Here is a 13,062-nt window from a genome sequence, read left to right on the forward strand (position 1 = left end):
CCACAAATTTCAGCTTATATCTACAGTTCTAGATTGAAGTATACTGTCGAAGTATTTGGTCTAAGTATTCGCTGCTTGACCAGTACACAGCAATTGTCAGACAGTTTCAGAAAATCAGAAATTTATAAGAATATAAAAACATTAATCTGTATTATAATTGTCAGACAAATGGTAAATTTCATTGCCTAAGCATTTGGTCTCCAACAATCTAGAATGGTGCAATATTAATTTGAAGTAATGACAGACTGTCATTTCCTTTTTTTATTAATATTAATTTGTATTGTTAATTGATTAAATAAAGAAAAGAGATATCAATAAAATTAGTAGATGGAGAAAAAACTCTAATTCGAAGATTTTGATGGCTATATCTAAATTATGAAGTTTTAACGAGTATATATCTAAATTTCTTTTCTTTTTATCACCAAATTCTGTAAGGAAATACTAAATAGGTTATAGCCTTATAGGGGCTGGGCACGGGGTTGAAAGCTTAATATTTAATGAATTAATATGAATTAAAGATTCATTGTAATAAAATTTCGGACCCTAGCACCTAGCGAAATAATAGAATTATATATAGCCGTTTGTTCAAGTTAAATCTTCAATTGTTCATACTAAGAGGGAGCTAAATAGCAATTAACCAAGTAAATCTTTTTTATGCATATACATCTCTAGCATTATGAGAGTCACTAATCTAATGTGACAATTTTTAATTCAGTTTCTGGGATGTGAAAGAGTTTCTTATTTAGAAACTATATATATAGGAAGGTTTCTTATTAAGAAACTGTTTATAAACTTTATGTTGATCAAATGATTACCTCAGATTGTTTCTCATTTTTATTTTATTGTTGATGTGGTTTAATACAAACTCTAAAATTAATTTCAGAGATATGAGAGTTAGAAACTTTAGATATTCTAATTTTTATAAAGAAACTAATTTGAGTTGCTAAGATGCAGATGATAAACGAAATTTTTTGGTTTGCACGATCAAACTTTGTCAAAGAAATTATTTTCCAACTTTGTCCCGAAGTCCCTGTTCCCTCGGACACTCATGTTTTTTTGAAAGAGAAACATGAGGGTCTAGTCCTCAAATTTCATATATGATCATACCAGTATTATGATGTAAAGGTTTGTAAAAACTATTTACAAAGCAACACAAATATAAAAAGAAGAAGATAAAATCAAAAATAAAAGAAAAATTATTGTAACAGCTTCAGCATCTGTTTACTTCTCAGGAAACCAAAATCTAACTTCTTGTACTATTTTTCAAGACCTCGAACACTCATGTTATTGTAGGAAAAGAAATAAGAGTCTGGATTTAGTTCTAGCCGGACCAAAATAATCCGGTGCCTATTGTAAGTAGGGGTGTCAATGACACCCATTTACCTGTTTATCCTACTCGTATCGTATTCGATAAGACGGGTATGGGTAAGGTTTTTTTTCGTTAGTTTATTGGATATGGGTATGGGTAAAGATTATTTCGTACCCGTTGGGTAACGGGTAATTATATTAAATATATTATATATAAATATACCAATATTATATCCAATTTATTTATTTTTCTTCTTTTTCATATTGTTGTATGCTTCTATCAACGCTGGAGACATATATATCAACGAATTCATTTCCTTGTTTTCTTCTTTATTCATCGTTATTGCCTTTTTCTCAATTCTGCAAATAGAAATATTCCATGTTTCAAAGAAAATATATCATCACCTTATTTTCTGGCAATAATGTATTGTTTGGTCCAAATGAATAATCAATTAATGTCAGCTCAGGTGTTAGCGTCTGAATTTTGCATCACATGTCAGCTTTCTCAAGGTTATACTATGAATATATATATTTAATGAGGAGGGTTCAAATGCACCCTATTCTTTTTCTCCGTTTTTAAAGTCCGAATAGTCAATCCGAACCGTTAGATGCGATATATATATTAAGATGTGCTTGGAGACCAAATTTTACATTTTTTTTGGAATTTTTTTACTATTTATTAAGCCACTTTGAAAATCGCTGATCCAATGGTCCAGAAAATGTAAAATCAGCGATTTTCAAAGTGGCTTAATAAATAGTAAAAAAAATTCAAAAAATGTAAAATTTGGTCTCCAAGCACATCTTAATATATAGATCACATCTAACGGTTCGGATTGACTATTTGGACTTTGAAAACGGAGAAAAAAGATTTGAAAGATAGAGTGCATTTGGGTGCACAAAAATTTGGGTGCATTTGAACCCTCCTCATATTTAATAATTGAACGAGATGGAATGAAATGTTAGATGAAAGAATGTAACAAGTGACAAAATTGACCCTATGCTGTCCGAACCATTATATTAGTATTTTCGTTATTCGCCCACTACCGTTTCGTTACCCGTTAATCATAATGGGTATGGGTAGGGTAGGGGTAAGACAAATTCTTAACGGATATGAGTAAGGTATGGATAAGATCAATTCTTAGTGGGTATGGATATGAAAATGATTCCACCCTCCCCATATCGTACCCGTTGACAATCAGTTTGGAACACACGGGGATCTGTTTCGAGATTCATATCAGTTTAAAAGATTGATCCGGATCTACTCATTACACCTCAGGTATTGCACTGGATGTGAATTCTTGTCGTGCGGTCCCCATACGGCCATACCCATTTAATCATTTGTAAATCAAAACTAGCGTTTCCTTGGGAGGTGAAGCTTTGATTATTTTGATATATATTTCTTTGAATATTTTATCGCCCATCTCTATAAATCAATAAAATATCAAAGTTCATGTCCTTAAATTTATATGATCGTGTTATTAAAATGAGAAAATTTAATAGAATTCGTGCTCAAAAACTTTTGTGCAAATTTTTTTTGAACAAAACTCAATTCTTTCAATTAGTACTGCTTCGTATAGTCATAAGATTCACGAATAATTCATTTTTTTGTAATGGTGAACCAAACGCTAAATTATTTGGTTGACCGAACTTTAACCGAATTATTCGGAAATAATTCGTGAATTTTACAAACTTTTCTAGAATTTTATGAATTATTTGCGAAATTTTTCTGAATTTTTCCCATAACCTTTTTTCTTGTTTATTTGTTTCCTGTTGGACTGAGATATCTAGTTCTGATAATTTTGAATCATTTTTTAATTATATCCAAATTATTACTAAATTACGAACTTTAAATTTCGCCGAATCGAACTGAATAATTCATTTATCACTATCCAGTTTAGTCTATATATAAAGTGTTACATATTATACTAGTTAGTATATGCCAGATAGAATCATTCCATCGAAGTCAACTCCATAGTTTTCCGAAATCGCATCTTCTGACATACCTCATATTTTACGTGACTTTCTGGAATATCTGAAGCGTTCAAATACGTTCTGCACGGATCGCGAAGCTCAAATAATACTGGCCTCCGCGCTATCCCCGAATAGGCACCGAACACGTCGGTCAGGCAAAATATGGGATATCTCATATCTGAGAGGATTCGCACACTAGTTTTTCTAGGCGAGTTCAACTCCGTAGTTAATAATTAGTAAATTATATCTCAAAAAAGTAGAGGAAATGAGCAGCTCACGTCGCATCACCATCATATCATTCTTTCCCCATCTCCCATGGCTTCCCTCCTCACTCTTCTCGCCGAGCAAAGGCGCACCATTATCTCAATCCTCTCAATTTTTCTCCTTTCTTCCCTTCTCCTTTTTCTCCTCTCCAGTAACTTCGATCGTTTTTCGCCCTCCTCGTTTAGTAGCATAATCTCATCCTCCCCTTCGCCTTCCATCTCTGCGTCCCGCAAGCAGCTCAATTCCTCTCTTCCCACTCCTCCTCCAGTTCAATCAACCATCGGACCAGTCAGCAAAGAAGAGGAGAGAGAAGAAAATGATAAATTCAATTTCCAGTGGGAGCTCTGTACCGTGGGGAAGGGAGTGCAGGCGGCTGATTACGTCCCATGTTTGGATAACATAAAGGCGATTAAAGCACTCCAATCAAGGCGCCACATGGAGCACAGAGAGAGGCATTGTCCATCACCTCCGCCGCGGTGCTTGGTCCCACTTCCACGTGGCTACATGGATCCTGTGCTATGGCCTCGTAGCAGAGACATGGTAGGTAAGGACTCTTTAAAATCACCATCTAGTTTACTCATTTCCGTCCGATTCTTTCTGATGTTAGCCAATTGATCTCATGATTAAACAATCGTTTCACTTTTCAGATATGGTATAAAAACGTACCTCACCCCAAGCTCGCTGAGTATAAGAAGGATCAGAATTGGGTCAAAGTGTCTGGTAACTTTCTTGTTTTCCCGGGAGGTGGGACCCAGTTCAAGCAGGGAGTAAGACAGTACATACGTTTCATTGAGGAGGTACCTAATCAAAATTCAGAAGATTAGATCGAATCATTATATCATCGTAACAATAATTTGGTTTATTTCATTTTTATACTTGTAGATTCTTCCAGCAGTAGGTTGGGGGAGACATACGAGGGTGATTTTGGATGTAGGATGCGGTGTAGCAAGCTTTGGGGGTTACTTATTAGATCAGAATGTTATTACCATGTCATTTGCACCAAAGGATGAACATGAGGCGCAGATTCAGTTTGCACTAGAACGGGGGATCCCTGCTTTTCTCTCTGTAATTGGGACCCAGAAGCTTCCTTTCCCAGACAATTCTTTTGATATGCTTCATTGCGCCAGGTGTAGGGTCCACTGGGATGGAGATGGTATAGTTTCCATTCTGATTATTCTAATTTACCAACTGATTTAGACTAGTGGGATTTAATTTGGCTCTCTTGATTTACTTGCCTGACTGACAGGTGGTGCACCATTGTTGGAGCTTGACAGAGTTCTCAGACCAGGAGGGTTTTTTGTCTGGTCAGCAACCCCAGTTTATCGCAAAAATGAAAAGGATCAATCTGTATGGAGAGGTGAGTCAGATTCCTGTTCTGATAACCTGTTTTGTACTATTTTATTTAAATGGGACAAACTTCAGTTAAACTAAACAGTGTTTTTCATCTTTTCTCTGTATGCCAGCAATGGTGACTCTGACGAATTCAATCTGTTGGAAGACGGTAGTGAAATCAACCCAGTCAAATGGAATTGGAGTTGTGATATATCAAAAACCAGTCTCAAATTCTTGTTATTTTGAGAGGAAGGCAACTGATCCCTCTGTCTGTCCCAAGAAAGAGTCTCCGATTATACCTTGGTAATTTACATGACCTACATTCATCATGAAATATCCGTTCAAACTACTGATGCTCATTTTTTGCGAATTTGTAAGGTATTCGCCTCTTGATAGTTGTATTTTGCAAATCAATCAAAAGCAACCTTCTGAATGGCCAACTTCATGGCCAGAGAGACTTGAAAAAGTACATTCAAGTCTCCTGCCAGACGAAAATCTCATTACTGACAGGAAACACTGGAAGGAACTTATTTCGAATATGTATATGACCAATCTTGGAGTCAACTGGTCAAGCGTAAGAAACGTGATGGATCTGAATGCTGGTTTTGGCGGGTATAGTTACAAAAAAAAAATCTGCTTTTCTCAGATGAGACCATTATAGAAACAAGCTTTTCAATTTCTCCTTTGTTGAATTTTACTGAATCAGATTTGCAGCAGCATTGATTGATATGCCTCTCTGGGTCATGAATGTGGTGCCTGTCAGCGGACCCGATACTCTACCAATTATCTACAGTAGAGGGTTGATTGGAGTGTATCATGACTGGTGTGAGTCGTTTAATACATATCCTCGGACTTATGATTTGCTTCATTCCAGTAATCTCTTGGGGAATTTCATGACAAGGTAAAATACATGGTTTATTTGGCCCTGATTTTTTCTTAAATGAAGTTTTAGAATTATTACAAGAATTGCAACCTTACAAAACCCACCCTCTATTGTTATAATTGCAGAAAAATTTCTGAAATACCATCATTATAAAGTGCCAATTTGCAAAGCCACCCACTATATTGGTCTAGTTTGTACGTGGAACAATATTTCTGGTTAACATAATTTTGAGGCATTATTTTGATCTAGATGTTGGAACAATATTTGATTTTTTTTATTTTCTTTTAATATGTTCCATATTTTTTAGATGTGATGTCATTGAAGTCATAAGTGAGATAGACAGAATATTGAGACCAGGAAAATGGGTAGTATTACAAGAGAGCCCAGATATATTGAAGAAAATAAAGCCGATATTTCTCTCCCTTCATTACAAAGTCACCATTGTTAAGAACCAATTTCTCGTAGGTCAAAAGAGTTTATGGCGTCCATGATAACACGCAAAATCTATAGACTAGTTACCATTTATTGTGTTTTCTAATATGGAATAAGATTACAAGAAAAATAGCAGCAACTTGATAGTTCGATTCTTTTTTTCAGTTCAAAATGAGATAAAAGGCTTTGTTTTATCTTATCTTTCCTTAATCATTTAACTGGTTCCTTTACTATCTGCACAGGTTATTCTGTTGGTCAACTGATTTCAGTATTAATTCCAAAGTGTTTTACATTTTATGTTCAATTTGCTTGGGAAATCCTATTTTAAAGGTGAGGGTGATGATTCGCTAATAAACTCTTACACGGTCACCCTTAAATTATTAGAAATCACATTATAGTATTTGAGAGAATTGCTCCCGTGCGTGCATCAAATTTTTAATTTGCATCCTTTTATTTCTTAACCAAATAGTTCATTACCAGTCAAATTTGTGGCCTATCAGTCTAAGCAGGTAACAAAGTATACCATGAGCCTACTGTTACAAGAGAAAAACAATTGGGGAATGGGGCGCGGTACAAGATTAGCATAGTGTACAGGCGTTTGGGAATTTTAGCTTTTAGCTGTGAAGCTTTAGAACAGATACAGATACTGATTCTCTTCATTTTGATAGTATGCCTTGTTAGGAGCAGAGAGGTGATACATTGAGATACAGGTATGAAATAGAACAGATACTGATTCTGTCCCCATTTATTACTCATAAAAAGTGATTATAAGGCTATGGTACTTTGCAAAGTGCTGACTGATGCGTACAATGAATATATACTTCCAATTTCAAAGTCTAAACAATCATTTTGAATCACTCAACATGATTTCCATATGAAATGTACTTGGAAACCTAATTTTACATTATTATTATTTTACCATTTTTAGATCTTTAGATGGGACGATTCATAATTTTTAGATTGGATGATTTTCTACCTATTTAATAAAATAGTAAAATATTATAAACCAAACACAAATCTTCATGTAAATTTTTATTTGAAGATTATGTTGAACAGCTCAGATTGATTGATTGTTTGAACTCTATAAACGGAGATATCGATCTATAGCACAAACTACTCTGCACTTTGCAAAGTACCGTAGCCTCATTCTTATATAAATTAGATACTTATAATTTTTAAAAATAAAGATATATTGATAATTAATGGATAGATTATTGGGGGTCAAAATAGAGTGGATAGTGGTAAAATGATATCCATCCCGTTTTAATTTTCTAGATACAGATACAAATCATATATTAGATGGATACAAGTATAGATCGGATCAAATATTATTTAAAAAATACTAAAGTTCATAATATTTATCTAATTATAATGACAAATAACATATTTTTTTCATTATATATATTAAACTATATAGTATATATCTATTATTTAGATATGGATAATTGAAACGTAAAATTATATTTGTATTCATATTCACACAGATATTAAGATATTGGATATCCACATTTAATATATTGAATACGGATTGGATATTATCCATACCGTTTTCATCCCTACATATTATTAGTCAAAAATAGAAATATGATTTTTTTTATCGTGTTTATAGCAACTTTATATGCATATATGGAATATGAGGAGGGTTCCAATGCCTCATGTCTTTCATACGTCATCACACCTCATATTTTGTATTTTCATTTTCAAAGTTCAATATGTCGATCTAAACCGCTTAGTATGATATCCATACTTAAATATGCCGGGTGATGAAATTTTACTAATTTTTTAGATAGGTAGAAAATCATTTTTTTAATGGTCCAGATACAGTGATTTTGTACTTATCTTAAAAAATAGTAATTTTTTTTCAAAAATTATGAAATTTTATCCCCAAGCATATTTTAGTATAGATATCATGTTGAGCGGTTCAAATCGACGATTTGGACTTTAAAAACGAAGATATACAATATGATGGTTGATAAGGTATATGAAAGACATAAGGCATTGGCAGTGTAATAAAATGCGGTTTTATGTGGCATATATGCGGCCGCATATATGTTTGCGGTACTTAACCGCATAAAATCCTACTATGCGGATTTAATATGCGGATTAAGTCTCGGAGTGAACCAAAACCAAATGCAACCCACTTAAAATAATTTATTATTAACAAAATAAATCCAGATTCTCAAGATCCAAGAATATTCAGATCCATAACCCATTGTTTGAGTCCCTAATCCAAAAACATTCAGATCCAGAACCCATCTAGGTGCTATCTCTAGCCATTCCACTCAAGGTGTTATATAGCCTCTCTACTTGCTTCTTTATTGTTATTAAATGTTGTGGGACTAAATCATATACATAAAAACCAGAGTACTGGAGCTGCTGAGTGCTGATGCGCTATGCGCTGGATGCATCAATCACTCTCATCATAAATAGTTGTTATCTAAATCAGGGTTGCTTGTTGGGTCTGTAAATCATGTTTTGATTGATTTGAGAAATATCATGCAACCATTCATGTTTTTATGCTTTCATCCTTTTAAATATTATTATATTCACATTCATGCATGATTATGGATCTTGACTACTACGAGTTTCCTGATTTATCCACAGAAATACTAAAAACTTATTAAATATTTAATTGAAATGAGGGTGTCATATTAATATTTTACGAAAAAATCTGCATATATAAGTCTGCATAAAAATTCACATATGCAACCGTATAACCTTTCACATACTGCATAAAAACTGCATTTTAGAACATTGGATATTGGAATCTTCCTCGTGAAATATATTTGACCAGGGCGAGCGGGTCTTACAATCTTATCTTAGGCCCACATCCGGCGGAGTAGGCCCAACCCGGCTTATAAATCTACTCAAGACTAGTCTAGCTGAGCGCCATATCCTGGATAAAACTTTTTTATTATGATTTCATTATTTTCCGAATATTTTATCCTCATTAGTGGTCTGAAGCAATTATATGCCTTTGAAGTTTGAAGATTGTTAGTAAGCTTTATTTTATTTTTTTTCTGGTAAGAAAGAGAGACGGGGCTCTTGACAAGATTATTATGGGACATAAAATTTGCTGAAATTGTCGTATAATTTATTCTCGAATCTAAGGAGGAAATTTTTGATCCTGCCACTGATTTGATAGGACTGTCCCTGTCTGACTAAAAAGAGTGATAATAAAAGGTGTGGCTTTAGCATTTATTGTTATAGAAAATGACATGGAAAAAGAAAAGAAAACAGGAGACAGAAAAAAGGGTTCTCGTAAAGCAATGCTGCATTTTCAACTGTGCACAGTAGCTATCACTAAGAAGCCCGATGAAGCTCTACAAGCTTTCCTTTATTGGATTCTGTTTTTTTTGAATTTTTTTCATAAACCATAATTAATAAAACGTTTTTTAGGGAACCAATATGATTGATTTTTTTTTTTCAAAAACCACAAGGACCGTGGAGTTCTCACGGTCTCAAATTGTTTTTTTTTTTTAAAAAAACAGATTTTTTTTTTCAGACCGTGGGGTTCCCACGGTCTCAATTTTTTTTTTTTTTTATAAAACAGAATTTTTTTTAATTTTTTTAATTTTTTTGTATTAAAATATTAGAAATGTTGAATATATTTCTTTGAAAATAGATGAAATACAATATAATTTGATTTATTAGAAATACTGCAATAAATAACCCGGATCAATATTTTTCAGGTCGGGTTTTTCGCGGCTGTAAGAAAAATTAATATATTTCTTTATGTGTTATTAGAAAAAAATAAAAATGCTTAGATTCTGAGTTATTGATCCCGGTTCAAAAGTCACTTCTAGGTAATTCAGAAAATATTGTGATCCTTCTAAGACATTTAATTTATAAAAAGTTATATCTATTTTGAGAATTCTTTTTGAATAACAATCATTAAATAACTTAAAAGTTATTATTTTTTTCAAAAATAGATACAACTTTTCATAAATTAAATTTACTAGAAAGATCACAATATTTTCTGGATTACCTAGAAGTGACTTTTGAACCGGGATCAATAACTCAGAATCTAAGCATTTTTATTTTTTTCTAATAACACATAAATAAATATATTAATTTTTCTTACAACCGCGAAAAACCCGACCTGAAAAATATTGATCCGGGTTATTTATTGCAGTATTTCTAATAAATCAAATTATATTGTATTTCATCTATTTTCAAAGAAATATATTCAACATTTCTAATATTTTAATATAAAAAATTAAAAAATTTAAAAAAATTCTGTTTTATAAAAAAAAAAATTGAGACCGTGAGAACCCACTGTCTGAAAAAAAAAACTGTTTTTTAAATAAAAAAAAATAAAAATAAAAATTTGGGTTTATGAAAAAAAGCCTCACCCCTCCGCGTTCGATAAGAGAATAAGAGTACATATTTGTTCTTTTATTCTGACCGTTCTGTTTTTGTGAAAAAAGAAGCAATTTCACACGTCCAGTCCAAAACTAGTTAATTGTTTTTGTCGGAAACTTTGATCGTAACTGGCGATGGCAATCATAGATTTAGACTCATTCCCATCAAAATAACTGTACCAACCTCATCTAATTTCTGATTACTTCTATGATCTTTTACGTTTAATTTTATTTGATCTACAATGCATAGAACTGACGATGATAAAAACAAAATTGTAATTTTAAATCCTGACCGTTAAAAAGAAATCTATAACAAATTATATTTATGTGATGCATATGATGGCTCTACCTCGTTCATTCACTCGAAAAAAGCAAATACTTAAAAAAGTTAAGCTCTGCCCTAATGTTCTTCTTCCCCAGATTTAGGTTTTTTTCATTATGTTGCAGGCGACTGAAAATATGTTTCTCTGGACATGACGGCACGTCTAACCAGGGTCAGAGCCAGACCCTAGAACTATAGGCGTCAAACAAGAATGGAGGTCAATCATTTAAAAAATTTATATTATAAATGAGAGTCAATTTTACAGTATTCGTAACATTTTGATCTAAACTATACATAAAATCACATATACTGATATACATAAATAAAATTTGAAAATAAATGGGTGTCAATTGACCCCCATTTGGTGTTACTATACATCCGCCCCTGCGTCTAACATCGTGTTTAGCTTCTTAGTCCTCTGCTATGTTAAACAAAAAACTAGTAAATTTCATGTAAATTTCTGTTTCTTAATAAAATTCCATAGTTTCCCCCTCATTAGTAAAATATTTGTTTAAGTAAAACAACAAATAAATATAATTTTAAAATTTAAAATAATGACCTTTCTGAATTCAAACTTTTCATTTCTAAAATTCAATAATCATCCTCTGTATTTCCTTCTATGTACGGAAACTCACTCTCTGTTCCGGTAAGTAAACGAAACCATCTCTACCCACTACCATTGTCTCATTGTGCATCATTCCAAAATATCATTTATGATGTTTCTCTTATATTTTATAAACTTAGGTGACCCACCAATATTCTTCACAAGTGCTCATGACACCTACAAAAGAACCATTTTTCTTTGTCTATTCTAATCTTTTTTTGGAGTAAATTGTCTATTCTAACTTTAGAATCGATTATGCTGACTAGTGCATTTTTTATTATATATGTCCAACTCCCAACAGAAAGTATTTCACGTACATCAGCAAGTGATCATCCATATCTAAATTTATATAATTGCATCTTGATTATTTAGGTTCTGTGTATATATAATATATATAATGTATAAGATCGAGTGTAGTTTTTTTTTTTAAATTAAGTGTATTAGTATAAATAGGGTCGGTCTATACCTGCACGCATATATATATAAATAGGTCAAAACATCTGCACTATCTGCACTATATAAATAGGTCAAAACATTCTTTCAAAATAGCTTTAATTACTATATGATGTCATAATCCAACAATTAAATAATGTAACAGTAGTAGTAGACTCAGATGCTCCTATATATTATAATATACCTCAGATTATATAATTCATCTTAAGTCTGACCTGGTATATATATATATATATATATATATATACTAGTATCATACCCGTGCGTTGCAACGGGAATATATTATAAGATGTAATAGAATATGGAGAGACTTTTTGTTGACATTAGCTTGTTTAACTAATACGGACATCTTTTTTGTAAATGTAGCCTATTATTTGTTTTATTTATTTTTAGCTAATTTGAGCATGGTATCAAAATTGAAAATATATTTAATGTTTTTCATAGCAATATTGTTGAGATAAATTTCAAAATATTTGGATAGTTATAAATTAATTAGAATTAATCAAATTGAAATGGATTTATTCAGATTGTGCAAAACATTGTCCATAAGCGTATTCTGTCTCATCGTGCAAGATGGAAACGCAATCAAGATAACCCGGTGTTGTTGCTCCTTAAGTAACAACTAATGATAACTCTGTAATATCCAGCATAGATCAGAATTTGATAAATTGAGATAAATGTAAAATGGTTGAATGAGAGAAGAAAATAATTATATATTTTCTATTCTCTTTTTGGATGGAAAGATGGAACAAAATCAGTTTTTATTTATGCTATATTCTCTATCCTGGGAATGAAAGAGAGATGAATTTATATAGTAAACAATTAATTTAATTTAGTAAAGGGAAGAAAACAATTAATTGAATTCAGTAAAGGAAAGAAAACACATCCAAAATATTCGGTAATTAAAAGATCATTAATATCTTAATGAATCAAAGATTAAAAGGAAGGATTTGAACAGAGAAAATCGGAACAGGAACTTATATACAATCAAGAGGTTTGTCCAATTGGCAAATATTTAACAACTATTCAATTTTCGGTTTAGTCCCTCAAATTAACAAATATTACAAATGCTAATAAATTTTGAGTTTCTCAAATACACTTCCAACAAATATGTATAGAAACAAAGAAA

The 13,062-nt window shown here is 32.1% G+C and overlaps 1 protein-coding gene across 1 annotated transcript; it reads left to right on the plus strand.

Annotated features, from left to right (window-relative positions):
- Positions 1-3,547: 3,547 nt before the first annotated feature.
- Positions 3,548-6,487, plus strand: LOC144575240 (putative methyltransferase PMT23). Its single transcript, XM_078325354.1, has 8 exons — positions 3,548-4,083; positions 4,191-4,340; positions 4,426-4,696; positions 4,790-4,900; positions 5,007-5,178; positions 5,254-5,487; positions 5,582-5,776; positions 6,066-6,487. Exons 1-8 carry the CDS (start codon positions 3,595-3,597, stop codon positions 6,247-6,249), a joined length of 1,806 nt encoding a protein of 601 aa, XP_078181480.1. The 5' UTR covers positions 3,548-3,594; the 3' UTR covers positions 6,250-6,487.
- Positions 6,488-13,062: the final 6,575 nt, after the last annotated feature.

Source organism: Carex rostrata, chromosome 2 (genome assembly GCF_964058835.1).
Source record: "Carex rostrata chromosome 2, lpCarRost1.2, whole genome shotgun sequence".
NCBI classification, from domain to species: Eukaryota; Viridiplantae; Streptophyta; class Magnoliopsida; order Poales; family Cyperaceae; genus Carex; species Carex rostrata.

What these genes read in the sequence shown, in the direction of transcription:
- LOC144575240 (XM_078325354.1), top strand. Translation starts at nt 3,595, where the DNA reads ATGGCTTCCCTCCTCACTCTTCTCGCCGAGCAAAGGCGCACCATTATC. An exon ending in GGCCTCGTAGCAGAGACATG is followed by an intron (nt 4,084 to 4,190) that starts GTAGGTAAGGAC and finishes TTCACTTTTCAG; the next exon opens with ATATGGTATAAAAACGTACC. An exon ending in CTGAATGCTGGTTTTGGCGG is followed by an intron (nt 5,488 to 5,581) that starts GTATAGTTACAA and finishes TTACTGAATCAG; the next exon opens with ATTTGCAGCAGCATTGATTG.